This window comes from Bactrocera neohumeralis, chromosome 3 (genome assembly GCF_024586455.1).
Source record: "Bactrocera neohumeralis isolate Rockhampton chromosome 3, APGP_CSIRO_Bneo_wtdbg2-racon-allhic-juicebox.fasta_v2, whole genome shotgun sequence".
Lineage (NCBI taxonomy): Eukaryota > Metazoa > Arthropoda > Insecta > Diptera > Tephritidae > Bactrocera > Bactrocera neohumeralis.
In genome coordinates, this window is record NC_065920.1 from 63,610,580 (window position 1) to 63,635,706 (window position 25,127).

Genomic DNA, 25,127 nt, shown 5'->3' on the forward strand with positions numbered 1-25,127 from the left:
CTGTTGGGAAACAGCGTATTATCGAGTTCTTCATGTCAAAAAAAAATTTTAGACCACACCACATAAATCTTAGAAAATCAGCAAGAAAATTAAATTCTGTATGCACTAAGCGATTTAAGCATATATGTATATAGACCTACCTTTTGTTCTAACCAACAAAAGAAATATTATATGCAATCCACTTATTTTTGGCATTTTAATTATATTTTTTTTATTTTGTATGTATGCATGTATTTTTAGTTTGTAACAATTTCAAATGCTGCATTAAAATCTTAGAAAGTAATATATTTTATTTATTTATATCCAAGTGTATATATTTGTTCCCACTTGCAGAGGTGAACTTAGCGATATGCATGATCAGTATCTATATATTATATATAGTCAGTTAGTTAGTTATACATACAAATACAATAATAATCATAATAAATAGTTGCCTTTGCTTGCCGATTACCTTTAACTGTTTTAAGAAACTCGCAGCGAACGCTTACCGACATTTTTTTTTCCAGGAACAAAGTGGCTTAGTAAAGAGAGGCGTTGCGAGAAAAATAATAGCAGAACTTTTTTCACAATATTAAATAATAAATAATACTTAACAGAAATTAAAGTACATAGAAATATATATCTACAAAACCTTAGAGTTTGAAAATTTAAAAAATTCTATGGAAGAACCATTTCTTAAAAAAATTTGGTATATAAGTTTCGATTCCTATTGTCTCTTTCGCGGTCTTCAATCTATTTTCTGAGAAATTGTGTAAGTTATAATAATTTTCAACTCTCTGTTAACCTAAACCCTGCTACCGAATCCATAAAATGAACCCCAGGTTGACAACCGAGAACCGTTTAAGATCTGTAAAAAATTTAAAATGTCTACCTTTCATTGTTCACTTTATATTTATCCAGAAATTTCTGTATAATATGTTTACTTCAAGCTCTCGGTTAACTTATGTAGACTTTATAGCAGAACCCATAAAATGAACCCGAATTTGAGAATCAAGAGGTACTATGGTTACTATAGAATATATACTTTTCGTATATTTTCAATATCGCCTTTTCTTTTCCGCATCTATCAATCTGTTTTGAGAGGAGTTATCGAGATTATGAAGACCTCAAGTGCGGTTAACCTTAACCCTGCCCAAACCCATAAAATTAATCCGAGTTTAAGAACCTATAACCAGTTAAGCTTCTTACACAATTTATAATGCTTATCCTTTGTATAGTTACGATTCCCAATATGTTTTCGGTATCTATTATAACCTGCTTTGAGAGGAATTTTCTTGATTATGATGACTTAAGGCTCTTAGTTAACATAAACCCTATAGCAGAAGGCGTAAAATGGATTTAAATTTGAGAACCCATATGCGTTTGATGTATGTTCCCTGTATACTTTCGATTTCCATTGTCCTTTCCTCATCTATCTATCGATTTTGACATTAATTGTCTAGATTATGACTACTTCAAGCTATCGGTTAACCTTAACCCTGTAACAGAACAACAGAACTCATAAAATGAACCGGAGTTGCGCACACACTATCATTGTGCAATCGGAATATGCATTATTTCTTCTGGTGTAAATTTCCGATTTCACGATCCCAACTATCGATCAATGGTAATAACTTCAAGATTCTTGAACAGTACCAGGTTCGTCTGAATTTTTTGCATTGAAGGCGTCACGGAAGGCATTCTCCGGAATAGCCTTGAGATCCGAGGTGTTTGCTGCTTGGATCTCCTCTGTCGTCTCAAACTGCTTGCCATGCTTCGGCAATGAAACAAAAAAAGTTCGGGGTTGGCCACATCTAGGCTGTAGGGCGGCTGCGGAAACGTTGGGATGCCGTCCTTGGTTAGGTAGCTGTTCACAAGAAAGGCGGTGTGAGCCGGGTCGTGGTGCAACTTCCAATCGGCTGCGATGTCTTGACAGACCAGATTGAGCCTTCGTTTGAGTCTCTTGAGGACTTCCACGAATAACTTCGCGTTGACGGTTTGTCCAGGAGGACCAAATTCATGGTGGACGATGACTTTGATGTCAAAAAAGACAATGAGCAACATTTTTACTTTAGATTTGCTCATTCTTCCCTTTTTTGGGCGAAGAGACGCCGTCGTGTGCCACTCGGAAGATTGCCTCTTTGTCTCGGCTGCTCGGAGACAACTGACCAATCGCTCGTTCGTTAGTTAGGAACGCTCTCTACCGAATCCAGTCGGTGCGCGCACGCTCCGAAGTACAGTCGCGGCGGAAGAAACTTTCCGGACAAAGCCTGTATATGATATTAAGCATAGTGCTTGGCCGCAAAATCAACACCTTTGTTTGAAGCTTATTTTGACCTCTCTGCGTATCTAATCAAAATTATTATCGAGAGGTTCGGACCAATACAATTATGATTCAAAGGAGTAAGAATGTAAAGCAAAGGACTCTAATGGGTCCTTGGGAGTGCTTTTGATAAAGTAAAGGCGCAATAGATCTTAGGTCGCGGTCGTGGTGACCTCAGTTCAATTTTTTTTAAAGCAGCGAACTATGAAGATTGAAAAATGTTGACAGAATTGGTTTTAGATTTTAATATCTTAAATAACTGTGTGTTCTTCTGTATTAAAAGAAATAAACAAATACAATTATTTTTTTTTTATTTCAAAAAAAAGTTATTTAAAAGTTCTCTGAAAAAATTTCAAAAAAAAAATAAAAATAAAAATTTACCAAAAAAATTTTAACAAAATAAAATTTACAAAAACAAAAAATTATATAAAAAAAATTATAAAAAAAATGTATCATGCAAAATTTTGTAAAAATTTGCCAAAAAAGTTTTAAAGTTTAAAAATTGTTTTCCAAGAAAAAAGATTTCACTTCTACTTCCGCCTTTTTCCCGCAATAAGTCCCTTAAATTCCGTCAAAAACCAGCGTAAACTCGGCCTTACGAATTTGCTAAGCTACTCACCCCCCACAATTTTGCTTGTATAGAGATTTTTAGCTCAATATTTTTGTAGAATTTTTCAAAAGTTTTAATTTGTCTGGCTTTTAGCGGTAAATCCCTTTTGTAGTGGCTTTTTGATTCTGCTTTACTTTGTATTATATAACTATATATACTTATATAGACTATATGTATGTATGTAGGTATACAAATATATAATATATGGGAAAAAATCGGTGCTTTCTAAGGTAAAATTTGCTGCGCCTGTTGTTGCTGGTGGTGTTGTGTGATTGGTGTAGTTATGGTAGACACTTATTATGTTATATAACAATGCATTTTTTACTATAATAAAAACGTTTAAATTAAAGCATTATTTCATTTATTTACTTTTTTGTTGTTTTCTTCTCTTCGCTTACATTTCAAGTAAATATGCAGGGTTGTCTTTTTTTTATGCATTTTAAGTAAATATTTTTATTCATAGTTTAGTTGTACATATGTATAAACAAATCGTACATACATTGCGATAGTTTCAACTTCATCAAGTTTTACATGCATACATATACATACATACGTACTACATACAACTAAATACGATAACAATATGCAGTAGCGTAAAAATAATAATTTTGTTTTTAAGTTTTAAAGATAGTATAATACAATTTGTACAAATTAAAATTAATTTTATAAATTTTTTATAAATTTTTAGTAATTGTTTTTTGCTGTTTTTAATTAATTAAAATTATTTTAAACTACTTGTTTATAGTTTTTATAAATTTTTGTAATTAATTTTATATTTTTTAATTTTTTTAAATTAATTAAATTTATTTTAAATTATTTTAAACTACTTTTTTATAGTTTTTAAACATTTTTTAATTAAGTTTTAGTTTTTTTAATTATCTTTAATTTTAATTAATTAATCTTCTTCTTTTTCTTTAATTAATAGTTTTGTTGTAATTATTTTATTTTATAATTAATTAATTTTATAATTTTTTGTAATTATCTTTTTTTTATTTGTAAGTATTTTTTAATTATTTGTCATAATTTTTACTATTATTCCTTTAAATTATCTTAAATTTTTTCTAATTGTTGATCAATTATTTTTCATATATTAAATTACTTTTAATTAATTATTAAAATTTTTAATTACTTTTTAATTATTATTCAGTTTCTTGTAATTATTTTTAATTTATAAATATTTTTTAATTAATTTATAAATATTTTTTAATTATTTGTCAATATTTTCAATTATCTTTTAATATGTAAAATTATTTTTAAATACTTTAAATTTTCAATTACGTTTTAATTCTTTTTGATTATTATTCCGTTTTTTTGTAATAATTTTTTAAAATTATAAATATTTTTTAATTATTTATCAATATTATGAATTATTTTTTAATATATTAAATTATTTTTAATTACTTATTAAAATTTTTGATTACTTTTCAATTTTATTTAATTACATTTTAATTATTTATCATATTTTGAATTATTTTTTAAATTATCCTTTTTATCAAATTTTTTCATCTATATGAATTTTTTTAATTATTTAACAACATTTTAATTATTACTTTAAATTATTTTGTTTTAATATATTTCAAATTTTCAATTTTTTCATATATTAAATTATTTTTTTTAATTACTTTTTAACTTATATTTAATTAAGATATAATTTTCTTTAATTATTTATCAATATTTTTAATTATTTTTTAATATATTATATTAAATTATTTCTAATTAATTATTGTTTTTTGTTATTATTTTTAAGTATTTTTAAATACTTTTTTATATTTTCAAGTATTTTTATTTATTCTTTATTACTTTTATCCATATTTTAACAGAAAATTAAGCGAAAAAGGCAAGTGTACTATGAGAGAAATTGAAAAAAATTAAGTAAAATTTGTTAAAATTAAAATTAAATACATACACATGTGTGGGCTACATTTTCTAGTGGATTGTATGTAATGCTACTGTGGCTCACACACTTACACATGCATTTTCATACATGTATGCATGTGTGTTAGTGAGCTACTGTACTTTTAACTGCACATATTGATTTCTAGCTGCATTTATTCTTTCTAAGTAAGCTATATACTTTCATTATTACTAAATTTTCACACTTTAATGTATGTATGCGTTTTGTTTAGTTTTTTATGTCATAAGCCATTTAAGTACTATACAGTTACAGTTAACATTAATAATTCAATTAACAGCGTGTGTTGCAATGCGTGCTTTTTTCTTTGCCTTTCTGTGTGCTTTTATTAATTAATATGTATATATAATTAATTTAATTAATTACTGCCTTGTAATTGATAGTTGATATTTTAGATGTACATATGTATTTGTAATACATAATCTAACGTCTTTTACATATGTATTTATTTCGCTTTACTATTTTTCTACACATTCCTATGCTGTCTCGGTTATCACTTGGCGTGCTGCCCAGCTTTTTTGAATTTTTTTTTAAATTTATTTTTTTTATATTTTTTTTCTTGCATTTGTCCATTACTTTTTTGCATATTTTTTTAATTTTTAATATAATTATATATCTTTTTATATAGTTATGTAACATTTCACATAATTATATATTATTTTATATAATTATATATTTTTTTATATAATTAATTAAGTATATGCTCTATTTCGCCGATTACTTTAAGTAATTCTGTTTCAGCTGCTCAGCGTTTAAGTGTTAATTCATTTATAAACTATTTAAGTACATTTAACATTAATAATTTAGCTGTAGTTAATATAATAACATTGTTTACCTCTTCAACTAATCTGCAGTAACATTTATAGCAACTCAAATATGTAATTTACATACATGGAAGAAACTTTATGTATGCGTTTCATGTAGGTGTCGCTGGTTCTTATAAAAATTTTAGGCTTAAAAAGCAAACATGCCATTTCATCAGGTTAGAATTACATACACTGCAAAAAGTAAACAAGAAACTGTGAAAGTAACTAGTAACAGAACTGGTCCAAAAATAACTAGTTGCTTATTCTGATTTTTTTGAATTAATGTTGCAATAATTTATACATTTTTTGTATTGAACGGTTTTTTATATTAGCATGTATTCAAAATTTGAAAATAACGAACTAGTAGCAAATGAACTACTCCACAGCTACATAGTTCAAATGTAAATACTTAAACGTTTTTTTTTAAATAAACTAAAAGTGTTTTATACATTTATTTTGTATTTTAGAATTACATACACTGCAAAAAGAAAAAAAAATGAAGGTTACTAGTAACAGAACTGGCCCAAAAATAACTAGTTAATTTTTATTCTGATTTTTGAATTAATGTTGCCACAATTTATAAATTTTTGTATTGAACGGTTTTTTATATTAACATGTATTCAAAATCTGAAAATAACGAACTAGTAGCAAATGAACTACTCCACAACTACATAGCTCAAATGTAAATACTGAAATTAATTTTTTTTTAAATCAATTAACAGTGTTCTATACATTTATTTTGCATGTGTACACACATACTTATATGCATTATCTGCCAGAAAACTTGAATTACGTGAATATAAGTACGATAATTGCTTCAAAAGTAACCACCATATCTTTCAATAACCAACAACTTTTTGTAAATATTTATAATTTTTTAAAAAATTCATATGAAATAATTCCTGTTTTAACAAAAAATAGTAAAAAAATGTATCAGCGGATAAAAAACTAGTACGAAAACTAGTTTTAAAGTAACTAGTCAACGCATATCCACTTAATATATATACATATTTCACAAATTCGATTAATTTTTTTTAATGAATACTAGTTCCATATATAGTCCAAAAATAACCAGTTCCTTTCACTTCATTTATAAAATATTACGGCATGTATTGTATCATAAAAATTACATTAACAGCTAAAAATGTTGGCATATTTTTTACAATCAAAGAGTACATGTTAATTGCATATTAACTAATCGAATATTATAATAAAATCAAAACTTAAATTTTTAATATTTACAAGTGGCAAAAAAAAATTTTACAATTAGCTAAAATTGGTAAAATGTTTTAATTTCACATTTAAATTACATTTCCCTTTACAAAATTCAAAATTATTTGTAAATTTGTAAAAAATGTTAAAACTGGTTCAAAAGTAACTAGTGTCATTTTTGTAGTTTTGTAATATATTCATCATATAATTTATTTACAAATTAAATTTTAGTATTCTTTCAAAATTTCGCAACTGGACCAAAAACAACTAGTTACTTTTAAAGTAGTTCAGCACTAAATCTGAAATTCAAAAAAGGCAATGGCTACTTTTGCATTAAACAATTATTGGCAGTGCATGCAATTCCATTACTGAAATCTCTTTACATTCTTTACTTGGCTCGTACTAATTTTGCTTTAACAACAACATTTCTCTAGCGACTAATTCCGTTTTTGCAAACTCACTGCACACCTAACACTATTTGAGTTGCTAATCGACCCCATGAATTACACAGATCGAACACATGTGCTACCTCACTGATATCATCAACTACTAGCACGAGGCTTGTACACCTCGTCTACTGCATCTACAGCTGCACCTGGAATGTTTGCGCCGGTACCTTCGGCGGTGATATAAATGGATTGGTACTGTGGTGTATTGGTGCAGCTGTACTGCTAGCGACGGGCGTAACTGCAGACGCCACTGGCGTTGTCGCTGCCACAGGTAGATCGGGTGACAATGGCTTGGTCACGCCGGCCACCCATTCGGCATCGAAGGGATCCACACCTAATGGTGATGCAGCGCTCATCGATTGCGTACGACCGGTTGAGTTGAGCATACGTGTTGCACGTTTAATAACTGCCGGCGAGGTCTTCTTCACCACCTCGCCTAGCCATTGATCTGCATTGGGCAGTGGTGCTACCATCTCTACGGGCCGACCAGCTGGCAATGGTGGCGGTGGTGTCATTGTTAACGTTGGTGTTGTTGGTGTACGTACTGGCGAATTGATAGATACTGGTGATACCGACGATATGCGTGGCGCTATTTGTGCCGTCGGTGTGGTGGTGATGGTGGTGACCGCACCACCAGCAATCGAATTATTGCTCACTGCACCCTCAGCATATTCGTAAACTCTGCTGACAGCAGCAGCAGCGGTAATGCTATGACTGCTACTACTAGCTAACGGCAATGATGTTGGTGTAGAGATTCCCTTCTGTTGTTGTTGCGTCTTCTCGGCCGCAATGATATTCTGATTAATGCTCAAATTATTATTGAAATTGAGATCATCGCCAGCCGCAATCATTGCATCGGTTTGACTGAGCAACGAGAGACCCTGACTGAGCTCCTGACACAACTGGCTAACGGTGTCGATGGTGGCACAACCATTATCCATATCTGCGATGCCCATTTTAGCTGGTGAGATCTCTGGTATTGGTGAAACACTACGATTGGGTGTAGCTAATGCTGCGGCTAGTGAACCGCCACTGGCAGCTGCCAAAAATGCCTTCTGCCGTTCGGTATTGGACGGAAGATCGTTGATACGTAATGACATTTGCCGTTTGAACGGCGATTGACTGCCAATGGTGCTGAATGCACGAAACGAGCCCTGACGCTCCAACATCGACGGTGTGGCATGTGGCCGTTCGATGGCGAACGGATTGTATGGTTTGGGCTGTGGTGGCACAGCAGCGGATGGCATCTCACCTTGTGCCAAACGTTCGGTCAACGTTTGCTGACGGAACGAACCCGTACGCGTAAATGTCGAATTCTTCACGTCGAATGTCATTGTGACGCCACATTCCTTATCGCGTCGCTGCTTACGTTCCAAACAGACGGCAAATGCGCAACCGACGGCATGTGAGAGCCGCTCGCCGAGTTCTTTGCAGGCGAGAAATCCGTGACACATCCAACGACGTGTTGTGCCATCGCGACAAATGTAACTGAAGCCGCGCTCGTGGTTACGATCTGGCGCACAGAAGCTCACTTTCTCGATAGTCTGATCGACAATGAGGCCCTTCGTCTCATCGTCCACGACGCGCAGTCCATCGCCGCTAACGTGCAGCACACCACGTATGGGCCGGCGGCGCGAATTCTGCAATAAAAAAGTGAGAAGTGTTTAGCGAGTCTGCAATTTAGTGGTTGTGTGATAAGCGCGCGGTCTACGCCCACATTTGTCAGCTGTCAGAAGTTCTGCGTGTGTGGTTGGTAATCTGAGGGGCTACATGAAAGTAAAAACTGCTGATTATTTTCACTTCGGAACTTTAGTTTGATTGATGAGTCACAAATAAACGCCCACAATTTAATATTGAGGTTAAACAGTTGAGTTTTTTCACAGAAATTTTTTATGAATAAAATAAAACGGAAGCTCAAATTAATCAGGTTTTTTAGTCTGCATCGCTTAGTCACGTCTTTTTCGGGCTTTAAGGCTTCTGCTGTGTTGGTTCTTGTGAGTTTTAAAGTTTGTAACAGACTCAAAGACCTTGCGAGTTGTATTCGATCCAAACCTTATTGGATTGAATGATTTCTTCTTCTACAGAGCCAAAACTCTTATCAAAATAAACTTTGTTGTTCTAATCTCTCGAGTTGTGAAGGTTTATAATTCATTTGTACAGAATTCCAGGAAGAATTTGCTGATGTATCGAGTGTAAGAACTTAAAGTCCTTTGGTTAGAACCCCTACAGTTTCGTCACCTTTTTACTAAATCTTATAATAACAAGGATATATCGGAGAAGTTGATCCTCGAACTCTTTCTTACACAACTTTCTACGTATCTCAGAAGTATTGTCGATATAGCGATTAAATTTCTGACTACTGGGACTCAATTCTGCTTGGAAAGATCTGAAGCTTGATCTTCCGCACGGACTTGAACTTCATGACATGAGTTTATTTTATTATTGTTCGAAAGTTGAGGGATTCTGTAGCGTGGGATCATTACCTTAGGGTTGCAGAAATTTAAAAGTTCTGTGGTTTGAAAAACTTTTATTTAGTAGATATCTGAGCTCTCGAAGTGGAAGCTGTTTGAGTGGCGGAAGCATTTTTCAAACCGTCGCCATCAAGTGCCTGATATATTGAATCTTATTCAAGAGTAATACGAAAATCTATAAGCGATATTTGTGAAAGTCTCATCTTAAGCCTTCAGATAAAGGGCAAAGTTTCATCTAATAAAATTGAACGAGATGAATGGAGTCTGCTTAAGTATTTAAAGTCATGGGCCTGCGTGAGGTCAAGGAGTCGAAAAACAACTCTATAGTAGAGATCTAGACTTTAAAAATTTTACCGCTATTTGAGAAGCGGAACTGTTTTCAACTTGCGAAGTGCTGTAAGAAATATTGGACCTCATACAAGAGGAATACCAAGATCTATACTGCGATATTCTTGAAAGTCTCGTATTACGCCCTGAAATAAAGGCCGAATCTAATTCAACGAATCTCATTCAGTGATAAGAATGGATACTATTCAAGTCTCTAAGCGCATGGAGCATGTTAATTTCTTGAATTTATACTGAGCTTTAAAAATTGTACAGCTGTCTGATGGTTGGAACCTTTTGCAAACTGTCGGGTGCTGTCTGGAATGTTTGGCCTCATAAAAAAAAAGTTGCGTATTAAGAACTCAGAAAGGTCGAACATGTCCTCGAATCGAGTACAATGAACTAGACCTGATCAAACCTTTAAAAGTATGGATCAGCAGGAGGTTTATGATTTGAATAAAACTTTTCTTTAGTAGAGATCTGAGATTTCAAAATTTGCCACCTGTGTGTGCGAACCTTTTAAAGGCCATCAGGTGTGGAATACGGTATCTACATGGTCTATACTTCAATATTTTTTTTTTGAATTTAAGGCACCAGATAAAGCCGGAACTTGCCTTAGCATCCAATGCAACGAAAAATTGAGTATTTTGGAGCCTTAAGTCGGTGGAATATTTTTCAAGATGTTAGATGTTGCCTGAAAAACCTACAGGCCGTAGCCTATACTGCGATATCTTTGAACGTGTTGTCTTATGAACTCAGATGCAGCCCAAATTTGTCGTCGAACCCAATGCAATGGCAATAATAGAGTCTGCTCACGTCTTCAATCACTGATCCATGCGTTTAAGGATAACACCGGGGAGCTCTTCACCGTTCCCACCACAGTCGTGTTTAAGTAACCGGAACGGACCTGGATATCTGTCCAGCCAAAGACTGTCAACTCGACACAATTCCTCGAAATTACTTTTTTTTCTGCCGCTACAACAACAAAAGCTCTGCACAGAAAATAAGACTCGTTATTATTACAACAACAACAAAAACCATAGCAACTTTTCAGTTCGCTAAACCAAATTTGACCTTTTTCCTAACCAAAAATGCTGCTCCGGCGCACCTAAAGACTCCTCAGCTTCCCACAGCGCACTCAACTGACAAATGCGCTAACCACTCAATGCGCATTTTTTCACACAAATTATATGCTAAACATAAAGTGTTTACTTACCCTCAATACTTTTAGGGCCTCCTCGCAAACTTGCATACCGCGCGATTCGAATACCTCAACGCAACCCAAATATTTAACCGCAAACGAACAGGTCGCCGAACGTACAGCCTCCTCGTCAGCCTGCCATTGATGCGGTTTCGATGATTCGGGCACACGATCCTTCCGGCGACGAAACGAATCGCGAAAGGATCGACGCAAACGATCCATTTTCTTTGGTGATTTCTTGCTAAAGCGAAATGATGCGGATTTCTAATGAAAACGAAGTTGTACATGAGTGAGAAAGAGAAGGAGAGGGGAGAAGTATGTACATTAATATGTGTTGCATATTCAAATTTATTTTTTAGACAAAAAACACAATAAAATAAGGTAACAAAAGCGACGTGATCGTGTGAAACAAGTGCTAGACCAACGTTGAATTTAAAGCGTTCAGCGCCTGGCGTACGGGGTTCGACGCCGCAGCGCCTTTGACCGCGTTAAACGTATTCTATTGTTTATTATGATATATTTTTTTTTTCTTACTGCTCTGGTTCTACTTACGTCTGTGGCTATATATACATATGTACATGTAGTTGTGTGTGAAACCTACCCCATTTTTGACATCACCAAATTTTCCGCGTGTGAAGCCGCGCTCCAGTGGTTCGTGTGTGTGTGACGATGAATTTCCCATAGTGAAATTAAATTGTGCGCTGTCTGCTGCGACTGCTTTTCGACTGTCGACTGTGTTTACTGGCTGTTGTACTTCCTTCCTTCCTTCCTGGTTTCTTGCCGCCCTACCGACTGTTGTCCTTTCCGCCTTGACGCGCTCACTTGTTCAAAAGCTATGCGAGTGCGCTGCTCGGGGGTTGCAAACACACGCTTGACCGTTATTATTTGAAATTTCCTCAACGCTGTTCGCAAGCGTCGTTCTTATTACTGCTGTTGTTGTAGTTGCTTGAGTGTGTGAAATCTCTTTTATTAATATTGCTGTTAAAGCTGCTGTGCTCACACCTTCGTATCACAAATTGTTGTAAATTTCTTTACTTTTACTGCAAAATTTATATGTGAGTATGTTTGTTTGTGTTTCTGCTTCCTCTTTTGCTTCTTCTTCTTCTTCTTCTGATATTGCAATTAACCGCCGCTTATGGTTTTATTAAATTGCCGTTAATTGATTGTCCATAAGTTATTGAGTAATATCAATTAAGCGTGTTGTTGTTGTTTTCGTTCCTTTTTTGTTGTAGTTTTTGTGTGTGTGGGTTGTTGTTGAAGGCTAAAACTGTTTATAAAAATGGTTATTTAAAAAAGGTTATTTGAAAATTTCTACGCTGCGTTGCGACGCGACACAAAAGCAAGGTTGCATGCCTTTCTTGGAAATTATAAATTATTAAAATTGCAATTTTTGCAATTAGTCTTTCTTTACTATGCTATATTAGTAGAAAACTTTTTAAAGTTAAGAACGATATATATTTTTTTGAAATTAATAAAACATTAAATGGCAACCATGACATTAGACTAAAAACAGATTTTTTAATCTGTTTGATTTCTGCTTCATAATCAAATAAAAGTGGCAACTCTGATATATTTTTTTCTAATATATTTTTTTCGAAATTAAAATCCTGAAATTAAAAAAAAAACACATTAAATGGCAACCCCAAAATGACATAATAAAATTAAAAATAAGTGTGAAAAAAATTAAAAAAATTTAATATAAATATTTTTTTCGATTCGATTCGACATAAAGTTTAAAAAAAAAATAAAGTAACAAACACATATTATTCGCAATAAGTGGCATCCCTAACATTTTTCCAAATTAAGTTATTTATTTAATCTGTTTGATTTCGTCTGCGTATTTCTTTATAATCAAATAAAAGTGTAAAAAAAATTTAAAACATATTTAAGTGGCAACTCTAATATATTTTTTTCGAAATTGAAATCGCTATAAACTGTTTGAGGTCGTCTGAGTATATTTTTACATACAAATTTAAATAAATTAAAGTACCGTAAAGTTTATACATATACCAGTCGCAACAAGTGGCAACCCTAACATTTTTTTTTTAATTTTGTTATATAATTTATATGATTTCGTCTGCGTATTTCTTTATAATCCAATTAAAAATAAATGTGAAAAAAAAATTTAAAAAAAATATTTAAGTGGCAACTCTAATTTATTTTTTTGGAAAATAAAATCTCTGTAAGCCAATTGAAATTTCTTTTTATTAAAATGTAAAAAAAAAATTACATATGTATGTTGAGCACTTCCTTCAACTGCAAGTAAAATATAAAGCTAGGGTGGCCCTCATTTTTTTGATTTTTCATTTGAATCGTTTTTTTTTAATAATTATGGAAGTAATAAAACTATTAAATTTTGATTGTATAAACACTGCAGAATAGCATTAAAAATTATACGTTATATTTAAATACAACGCAATGAAAAACTTATTGGCCACCCTATTGAATATTAATTATTTTGAAAAATCGAAATTCTTTTTCGGAACACAAGTATCTTGTAATTTTAAATGTTAACTGTAAACTTTTAGCCTGAAGCATTGAAAATAAGCATTATTTAATATTAAAATTACTTGGCAACTCTGAAAAGTATTTTTTATGAAATTATTATTTTTTTAATATTTTGTCAATAGGAACTAATTAACAGCAGTTGGTAACCTTAATCTTACGTGTAAAAATATTAATAATGGCAATTATTATAAATAAGGCAACATTTCATATTTAGGGTTGCCAAATATTTATGCGACTAAAAAAATCATCTAGGTAAAAAGAAGTTTTATCTAATGCTTCGAAAACAATTTGTTTAAAATAAAATAATAAAAAAAAATTGTATTGCCATAAATTTTATGGCAACGCTATATCCACCACATGCACATATTGTATTGTTGCTCTCTGTGCCATTTTACTTTCCATTATCTACAATACATAAACACCCCAGAGGCATGCGGACCGATAAGCATTATAACCTGTCTAAAACTCATTGAATTCTCACAGATTTGTTATTGAAAACAAAAAAAAAAAACAAATCATTTGGTGACTCAGTAATAAAATAGAAAATGCATACATACATACATACACAACTATTATTGAGCACAACTGCAGCACGTTTTTGATTTCATTTCGGTTTCATTATGGGTCTTTATGCGAAATCGTGTCGATCAAGTTAGTTTAGCTGCCACTTTTGTTGGCCAACTGTGATTTTTCCAGCGCCGTTAGTCATGGCCTGGCACAAATACACACAAACAAACGCATACACGCCAACAATACCAAACAACAATCAGAAAATGCCATTTTTCAAACACGTCACAACCATTAAGAGTGTTTGTTGGCGATAACAACAACAATATGAAAAACAAAATTCCAAAATTGTTGCTTTATGACATGACAAAAACAAAAAAGTGAATTTTTTGAAAAGTAGACACTCATAAAGACAAAACTTTTGCTGGCGATCAATCATACTTTTGCTTAGGCGATTGAGGGAGATAAGCTTGGCCGCACAATATGGCTCAAGCATGGAACTCTCAATAACTCTTCGAGTTGAAAACTTAAACACTTAAATGACAATAACATTAATTGATAGCAGAGAGTGACGGAAATACAAAAAGAGGGTGTTATTATGGGAATATTATCATTATATCACAGGAGTGGTGCAATTGAGTGGCCATAAAGCTTTCAAGTGGTTGGATATGTAGCGTGAACTGAATTTCAATACAGTCAAAAGCGCTTTGCTTTAAGGAAAAATTAGATAAACGTGCAATTATTACAAAGAAAGTACAAAGTTGCGGCAAAAATCAAAAATATTGCAGCTACATTGAGCTTTGGAACCTAAGGTTGAGCACATAGTGAAGTAAAAAGTCGAAACAGCTAAACAACTTAGAAAAGTATGCGCTGAATAGCACCTACAGTGAGCTTTAGAGCCTAAGGTTGAGCGCATAGTGAAGTAAAAAGTCAAAATTGCTGAACAACTTAAAAAAGTATGCGCTGAAGTGCACCTACCATGAACTTTAGAGCCTAAGGTTAAGCACATTGTGAAGTAAAAAGTCGAAATTGCTAAACAACTTGGAAAAGTATGCGCTGAATTGAACCTATAATGAACTTTAAAGCCTACGGTTGAGCACATAGTGAAGTAAAAAGTCGAAACTGCTAAACAACTTAGAAAAGTATGCGCTGAATAGCACCTACAGTGAGCTTTAGAGCCCTAAGGTTGCGCACAAAGTGAAACAAAAAGTCGAAACTGCTAAACAACTTAGAAAAGTATGCGCTGAATAGTAACTACAGTGAGTTTTAGAGCCTATGATCGAGCACATAGTGAAGTAAAAAGGCAAAATTATTGAACAACTTAGCAAAGTATGCGCTGAATAGTAACTACAGTGAGCTTTAGAACCTAACGTCGAGCACATAGTGAAGTAAAAAGTCAAAACTGCCCACCAACTTACAAAAAAATGCGCTGAATAGCGGCAGCCTAATGCCATGACGCTTATAAATATGATATTTGGTTTCAAGCAATTTCTTAATACCGTTACTTTACTCAGCGCGCCACTGTGTGCTCGGTTTAAAAGTAAAAATGTACACTCACGAATATCTCATTTTAAAAAATTTTGAACTTAAGTATTTTATTTTTTTCTGTTAAGCTGAAATCTGTAATTCAGATTTATAATATATATACCTACAAACATAGATATATACTATATTATACACTATATTATATATTATACCATATCTGCCTTCAATACCTATACTGCTACATACATTTATAGTCACAATAATCGCAGATTATTTGCTTGTCCCTGTATACGCACCTGAATGGGTGTGAAGTCAGTAGAAATGTCTGATTTTTCAATTAGCGCACAGATGCGAATTGTTCGATACTAATTTCCCAAGCAAATAAAAAGTGGAAATTATCTCAAAGTTCGCAGAAGTATATATACAAATGTGTACCCATCTATTGACGTTCGTACTACTCATAGTTTTGTTGTACCTGATTTACATTATTTCAGTTAATCTATTGAATTTTTTCGCATAATACTTCTAGTCAACAAATTATTGACTATGAGCTGACTAATTTTGGGTTTTTTCGTAATTTGTTGTGAGCTTACTATACATTTCAAATTTAGAAGATTAGCTAATTTATAAAACTAACACAAAATTTGCAGTAAAAACGCCCTACGTTTATACATTGTTTCCTCAAACATACATTCAGCACACTAAAACTATTATAAATTTTGTATAAGCTTGTTTTTTATCTATTCAGCTAATTCAGCGCTGCTAAAAATTGAAATCCGCAACCATAAATTAACACATTTTTCAAGATTTTTTAAAGAACAAGCGCTCTAACGTCAATTCAGCAGCTATTAAGCTTTATAATAAACATTATTATTTTATTTTGGAAGTTAGTATGAATGACTAAATTCAATTCAGCTGCTATTCAGCCCAATCAAAAATATTAAATATTAAAATTATGTGTTGTTTCCAAGTCCAGCTGTCGAAAAAATAGCGAATTTCGTAGAAGTATAAAGGAAATCTATTCGTAATTCAATTCAGCAGCTATTTAGCTCAAGCAAAATGGTTGTACACTAAAAATTATAGTTTTTTTGTAAATACGCTAGACTAATAAATAGAAAAGTACGCATTTATAAAAGTGAAAAGTGTTCTTACTTCAATTCAGCAACTATTCAGCCCAAGAAAAAATATTAAGTATTAAAATTATATGATTTCGTTTTTCGCTTTTCGTTTTACATAGTCTAGCCAACTTTAACACTTGTTATTGCGCCAAAGCAGTGCAACATTTAACAGCTCTTTGCATACTAAGAGACAAATGCAGCTCGCTTGGAAGCATATTCAGCACATCTACAGACATATTAAGCGCTTCTTTCAACGTCTTTAAATAACTATTATCTACTTAAAAACTTGTATAACCTGTTGTTTATTCAGCTGGATATTCAGCTCATTCAGCATTCTATTCAGCGCACTTATTCCAAAGGTTTTGTATTATTACATAGCCTAGCTAACTAGTGGTTCTCATTCAGCGCACCTGAAAACATATTCACCACTGACTTTAACATCTGTAAATAGTTATAATCTACTTAAAAGCTTTTGTAACCTGTTGCTCATTCAGCATTGTATTCAGCGCACTTATCTCAAAGATTTTTCATTATTACGTAATCTATCTAACTAGTAAACATCATTCAGCGCAACTGAAACACATTCAGCACTTCTCTTAACAGCTGTTATTGGTTTATTTGAAAGTTTTTCAAACCTTTTGCTTATTCAGTTGTATATTCAGCTCACTCAATATTGTATTCAGCGCAATTATTCTAAAGGTTTTGTATTATTACCCAGCTTAACCAACTAGTAATTGTCATTCGATGTATAAAAAATACTTGAAACGCCTACATGACTACGCTTTGTTACGACTACGAGCTGCAAAAGTTTGTATAGGTTCTGTAAACCTATATATGTACATATTGTACGTATTTATTTAAATGTACATAACCGCTGAATGTGGATAAAATGAGGCATTGGATTAAATGCTTATTTGTTTTCGCTTTTACTCAGCTAATTTAGTAATGTTCGCAGTTATTGCTTGGCGTTTGCTTTCTTTTACTGTTCTTTTTTTCATTTATTGTTTTTTTGTGTTTTTCTTTTTGTTGCTTCTTTCTGATTTGGTTTTTGTTTTAATTCCATTTTTTAATTTCATTTTTTTTTTCTTTTGTTTTTTATTTTTGTGCGTTACAGTTACTTAGAAGGCATGCAGGTATGCTTTTTTCAAGCGATTTCCGTTCTAAATTTTATTAAAAGAAGAGAAGCTTGCAATAAAAGGCACATGAAAGAGAAAACCGGTTATTATTCTTTGTCAGTTTTCGAAGCATACTTTTTATAATTTTTTCCGTTTGACATACATATTTATGTCAAATCGCTTGCAAATTCATATTTGCTTATTAATTTTTACTTGTTTTGTATATTTTTGACTTTGAATTAAGTTGACGTCAGAGTTGACTTATTTAAAATTTATATTGTATATAAGTATGTACATGTATATATATATATATAAGTATATACATATATGTATGTATATGTTTACAAACATACATTTTATTAGAGTCTATCTGCTAATTGCTTCAAGTTGCTGCATTATTTGCTTAAAAAAATAAATAAAATAAAAAAATTAATATTTGCATAAAAAGTTGAATGAAGGCTAAGAAATAGTTTTTTTAATTCGCTAATATTTTTTTTTTTTATTTATTTGCAAATATTTTTTATTTGCATAAATTTTTTTATTTGAGAATATTTTTTTGTTTTTTTTCTTTTAATTGAAAATATTTTTTTGCAAATAATAAAAAATAAACAGAAAAAATGCAAAAACTTTTTCTCATAAAAAAATATCATATGAAAATATTTCATTAAAAAAAATTAAAAATTAAAAATAAACAGAAAAAATAGTATGCATATATTTGTTCTTATAAATTTTTTTTAGTTTTTTCTCATAAAAAAATATTTGTTTAATATTTTATTTTTATTTTGAATTTTTTTTATTGAAAAAAATTTTTATGTGAAAAATGTTTTATGGCAAATAAGTAGGTACTTTTTTAATTGAAAATATTTTTTTTATTATAAATTTTTTTTTAATTTAGTTTAGTTTTTTGTTTATTTTTTATTACTGCTTAGCTTATACTTTTTTAGTATTATATTTATTTATCATATGATTTTAGTTTTTAATAATTTCTTAATAATTTTTAGGTCATTGCCCCTCACCTTGAAGTCATGCAAAAATTAAAAGCGTACTCTTATCAAGCGTTTTTCTCTTTACATAAATTCTCAACATACATATGTACATACAGATATATATACATAAATACAAATATATAAACATTTACATATTTTCCTCATACATCTTAGCTTCCTTACATCACTTCAAGCCACTTATATAATGCTTGAAAAGTATGCGGTCGGTACATTTTAATTACAGTTACTCGTAACTAGTTATTTATATGCAAATATATCAATCGTAAATCTTCTTTTTTTACATTTTTCATTTCATACTACATACCGATTCGCTTGTGACTAAACGTTTCGCATTGAACGCGCAAACAATAGCCGACGTTTTGACTGCAATCACCATGTGATAATGTCACATAAACGTCACCTTTTTAGTAATTTTATCAAAAAGCACACACCGCGTGTATACAATGTACACTCATGTGTATGTATGAAAGCATTGTAGTCGTATCTACTTTTGTGCTTGCGTACCCAGGTTACTTAGCCATGTTGCCAACGCTGATAAGCGTCTTGGCGTGGTGGAGGTATGTTTGCCCACTGGCGGTGTGCGATAATAGTTAGAAATTAAGTGGAAAATCGTAAATAAGATTATATTCATTTTTATATAATAGCAAGAAAGCACTGTGATTTTAGAATGTGGTTAAGTAATAAATTCGTAGAAGAAAGTTAATACTTCATATTCACAGTTATAAATATGTTTTTGAGGAATAAAAATATCGATAAAGAAATTTTGAAGGCTTCAAAATTCCATTATTCAATTTTTTGTTTAATTCTATGGATATAATAGTGCATATTTTTGGGCTTCAAAGGTATTCAGCTAACACAAGACACTCGTAGTTACGAAATTTTCCATATTTCTGAGGCCTTTTTATCAACTTTAAACGTATTCAGCTAATTCAGCCAAACAAAAAGCGCGTAAATTTGAAGTTCATCATATTTCTGAGCTACTTTCAGCAATAATTAAGGTATTAAACTAATTCAGCCACACAAAATGTTCAAAACTTTGAAATTTTCCGTACTGCAGAGCTAATTTTATCAATAAGTTGGGTATTCAGCTGCATAACAGGCATGTGTTTTCGTGTTGTTTTATTTGTTTTCAGGAATTTGAAACCTTTTACCATATATAGTGCCACCAAATCACCACTTTAACCACCCAATCACCAGCAACCTATCCTATCATATTTCTGAGCAACTTTTATCAACAATTTAGGTATCCAACTAATTCAGCTACACAAAAAGTTCAAAAATTTTAAATTTTCCATACTTATGAGCTAATTTTTTTAATAAGTTAGATATTCAGCCAAACAAAGGTGCGTAAATTTGAAGTTTTCCGTATTTCTGAGCTACTTTCAGCAAAAATTAAGGTATACAACTAATTCAGTTACACAAAAAGTCCAATACTTTGAAATTTTCCATACTTCAGAGCTAATTTTATCAATAAGTTAGCTATTCAGCTAATTCAGCTGCACAACATGCATGTGTGTTTCAGGTCGTTTTATTTACATTCAGGAATTTGAAATATTTTACCATATACAGTGCCATTTTATAAACATTGTACTCACAAACCACCACCTTAACTCATTCAGCAACCTATCCTGGCATATTTCTGAGCTGAATTTAGCAATAATTAAGGTATTCAACTAATGCAATTACACAAAAAGTACAAAACATTGTAATTTCCCTCACTTCAGAGCTAATTTTTATCAATAAGTTGGGTATTCAGCTAATTCAGCTGCACAACATGCATATATTTTCGTGTTTTATTATATTTTTCTGTAATTTTAGACTTTTCATAATAAATGCATGCACCTTTTAAACACTTAACCCACAAACTAACATAGTAACTCATTCGGCAACAGACTTTTCAGCTAAATGCTGCTCATTATCATTTAATCTCTTGCCAGTCATTCAAAGCCAATAAATTATAAAAATTATATATTGCAATTACATCTTGTTGTATCTTTTAGTTTATTCAGCTTTATAAGCAACACCTTTTGTGCATTTATTCGATAAGCTTTCGTTCAACTAACAACTTTTTCTCAAAAATAACACTCTTATTACATATTCAGCGCATAGAAATTTTACATTTAAATTAATACTGCATCACTTCAAATGCAATCCACTCAAATACGTTCACATTCAGCTCATAAACTTTATTCAGCAATAGATTTTATTATATTCATTGCTAAAAAATTCAGCAGTTTGAAGGCGTATAGTACCACTAAATGTAATACTTTTTCCCTCAAAAAATAATTAAACTGAAAATAAACCTTTTATTTATATTCAGTGCATTGAAAAACTTAGATTTGAATAGTTAAGCTTTTTATGAATAGTTGTAACATTTTTGAGGCAATTCGCTAAAAATCGATCCTATACAGCTCATTTCGCAGTTGAAAGTATTTCATTCAGCTTTTAACAGTAATTGTAAACAGCATTTAATATACCATTTTTCATTTAAATAACTTAAAATATGCAGCAGAGTAATTTTTTGGCTTAATTTTTCGTAAATTTTTTATATTCAGCGCGACGGTTTCTTACTAGTTCGAAGCATTTTTGCCCAATTGCAATGCTGTCGCCTTTCTTTTCAAGAATTTGCATTTTTAGTTCATATTCAGCGCTGTAAAGAGTATTCAGCGCGAGAAAAAGCTATTCAGCATATTTAAAATGTGTTATATAGGGTTAACTTTGTATTTTGAGTTTACAACGTCAAAATTTTGTGATATTCAGCACATTCTACAGTTGAAAGAATTTTCTTCAGCCATTTAAAGCAAAATAAAATGAAATTTTAACTACCGTTATTCATTAAAATAGTTTCGAAAAACTAGCAACTTCATTGTTTGTAGTAATGTTTTCTTAATTTTCTTAATAATTCGAGGTATTTTCATCCAACGTTCAATGCTGTCACTTTTCTTCTTAAGAATCTGTGGTTTTCATTCATAACCAGCGCAGTAAAAAGTATTCAGCGCTATCAAAATGTATTCAGCAGATTTATAATGTCTGAATATGAAAAATGAGGAAAATAGCTTAAAAATTTAGCGATTTAATTTTTTATAGCAATGTTTCTGTAATTTTTTGATTCAGCGCGACATTTTACTTATTGATGCGAGATGTTTTTATCTAACTTACAATGCTGTCACTTTTGCTCTTAAGAATTGGTACTTTGCCGTTGTATTCAGCGCAGCAAAAAATATTCAGCGCAATCAAAATGTATTCAGCGTTTAATTTGTCATATGTAAAGCTGATTTTGTATTTTGAGCCCAATTTACAATTCTGACAATTTCTTCTCCTCAATCGGTGCTTTGTGTGCGTATTCAGCGCTATCAAAAAGTATTCAGCAGGTTTTAAAATGAATAAATTACAATATTGACATGTTCTTTTTATTAATGTGTGTCCTTCTTTCATACTCAGCGCTTTAAAATTATATTCAGCAGGTTTTAAAATGAATAAATTTCAATATTGGCACGTTCTTCTTATTAATGTGTGCTCTTTTTTCATATTCAGCGCGATTGAAAGTTATTCAGCAGATTTTAAAATGTCATTTGTATCTCTAATTTTTTATGCTGGATTCAAAACTTCTTTAGAAAATCACTCACTTCGTATCTTTGAACTGATGTCACCTTCAAACTCAAGGGATATGAATACTTGTTTAATAAATTAATATTTAAAATATATTTTTCCAATTATCATTACATATTATTTATCTTTAAAGATTTCAATTAATTTATTTTTATTTCTTTATGTTTCGTAATTCTTTATAAATTTTTTGTTGTAGTTAATTACACATTTTTCTCACAAAATTACTTTTTAATGACAAATTCAAGAATAATACTGTTATTGAACCCTAAAGCAGCTACAACAAAATTGAATAACTTCACGAGCTCTCTCAGCAAAACAGTTAGTTTTTAACACGCACACATCTTTCATACACACGGAGACGCTCACAATTTGAGAATTTATGAGAAAAGTAAAGGTTTAATAAATTTAAGTACCTGCCATCAACCAGTTATTGCATGACTCAAACAACTTACAAAAATACATATGTACGGACTAATACACACTTACTTACATTAATCAGAAAATTATTGAAAATGTGATACAAAGAGAGACGAAAGAAATGCAAACCGAAAAATAACGAAATCTGTTCTTTCACTTAGTCCGAGAAGTGTCTACAAGTATGTACATACATATATATAGGAAAAAGGCGGTTGGTTGGGCGGCCAAAACAGGTTTTCATGCAATTTATTGTAGTTTACCGTTATTCAAGGTAACAGATAAACAAAAATGCTTCAAAAGTAATAAACGGCATCAAATTACAAAAAGAAAACTCACAAGGCACGCCGTGTATTGCATACAAAAACAATAATGGCGCGACATTCATGCTGGGTTTGGCAGCCAGAGGTGGGCAGTGACAGCCACAATGCCGAGTGCCAGCAATGGAGACAATACTAGCACGCCGGACAGTCTTACAAATAGCCAGCATTGAAAGCTTGGCTTAAGCGGCTTGTGGGCATTCTCCTAAGCCCTCAACATTCGTTGTCTGTGAATTTTCCGTTTTTTAATTGTTTTTTGTAGTTTTCGTGTTTTTTTTTTTTGTTGAAAATTTCTTCTCATTCACTCACTCTTTGCGCCTCAGCGATTAAATGGGTTAAGTCAGCGTTGATTGCTGCTGAATTGCGCTTAGTCACTTCGCCTATGGAAATGATGTTGATTATTTAGTAATTACTGGCAGTGATTGCCAAATAAAATACAACAACAATGAATAGACATTGTTGTAAAAGTTTAGAATGTTTGTGAAAAATGTTGAGTGTCATGAAATTGCATTTGAATGGCAATTAAAATACAATTTTTGTGTGTATTTCGTAAGCGCTGAGTGGAAAATTTAAAGTAATTAAGGGAAAGTGCGGATGGTACGCCACCGTAGGCGTCCAGTCGAATTTCAGAATCACAACATTTTCACTATATTCTCAGAACTTACTTTTACAAAAAAAATTTGATTCGGGATCAGAAATAGACGAGTCATATAAATTGAGATTAAATAGGAATTATTTTTAGATCATTCGTTTAAAATTATTTTGATATCGGGATCCCGAAATGAATGAATTATATAAATCGGGATTAAGAAATACTATAATTATGGTAGATATCTAGCCATCCTCACAATATTAGCAACTCTTTCGTTGAAAAAAATTGGATATCGGGATCCCGAAATGAATGAATTACGTAAATCGGGATCAAGCCATTTTCACAATATTTTCAAATCTTTCGCTTAAATCGATATTATTCTCAAATCTTTGTTGAAAAAAAAATTTGATATCGGGATCCCGAAAATAATGGAGTATATAAATCGGAATTAAGAAATACAAGATTTATAAAGGATTTACTATATTGCTGTATATTTTCTAATTTCGCGAAAAAAAGTTTTGATTCGGGATCACGTAAACACCGAATTACTTAATTCAGTATTACGAAGTACTAGATGTTTTTTTTTTTTTGAAAATGCTAATGTTAAAATTAGTATACAATGTATAGCAAATCAACTTGATTTGCAAAAGAAAACAATTTAAGGACGGGATCCCGAAATAAATGGGTTAGATAATTCGGGATTTTGAACTGCCTTATTTTCTAATATTTCAAATATTTCCTTTATATTTTTTGGAAAACGAATAAAATGAGCAATTTATTGACAAATTTGGTTATAAAACAGATATTATTTTCAGTTATCGGGATTTCGAAAATTATATTTTAAATACGATGTCCATAAACGATTAAAATAAAAAGTTTTATTTGAGATAACGGAGAGGTTTTTAACGAGATTGTGTAAGCATTTTGCTTCATAAAAAGTTTTGGGAACCCGAAATGTCTGGATTTTCAAATATCGTTGTTAAAGGAGCTTTATGAATAATTTTACCATATAAAATATATTATTTTCGCTAATGGGGTTTTCAAAAATTTTATTTTTATATATCGGAGTCCACAAACGAAAAAGAATAAAAATGTTTTGAAATAAAAAGTTTGGTTCAAAAAAGTTTCCGGGATCCCGAAATTTCGGGATTTTCAAATATTATTA

The 25,127-nt window shown here is 31.4% G+C and overlaps 1 protein-coding gene across 4 annotated transcripts in view; it reads right to left on the bottom strand.

The window, feature by feature from the left end:
• Window positions 1-4,959: 4,959 nt before the first annotated feature.
• Window positions 4,960-25,127, bottom strand: part of LOC126754240 (protein numb) — a 126,008-nt gene continuing 105,840 nt past the window's right edge. For 2 of the 4 annotated variants that reach the window (XM_050466234.1, XM_050466233.1), the window contains 3 exons: window positions 11,889-12,554; window positions 11,303-11,551; window positions 4,960-8,931 (listed from right to left, as the gene is read on the bottom strand). In XM_050466234.1, coding sequence (XP_050322191.1) covers window positions 7,426-8,931; window positions 11,303-11,551; window positions 11,889-11,969 — 1,836 coding nt within the window. In that variant the 5' untranslated portion in view covers window positions 11,970-12,554 and the 3' untranslated portion in view covers window positions 4,960-7,425. The remainder of the gene's footprint in view (window positions 8,932-11,302; window positions 11,552-11,888; window positions 12,555-25,127) is intronic. The other 2 variants (XM_050466235.1, XM_050466237.1) reach the window with 1 other exon arrangement.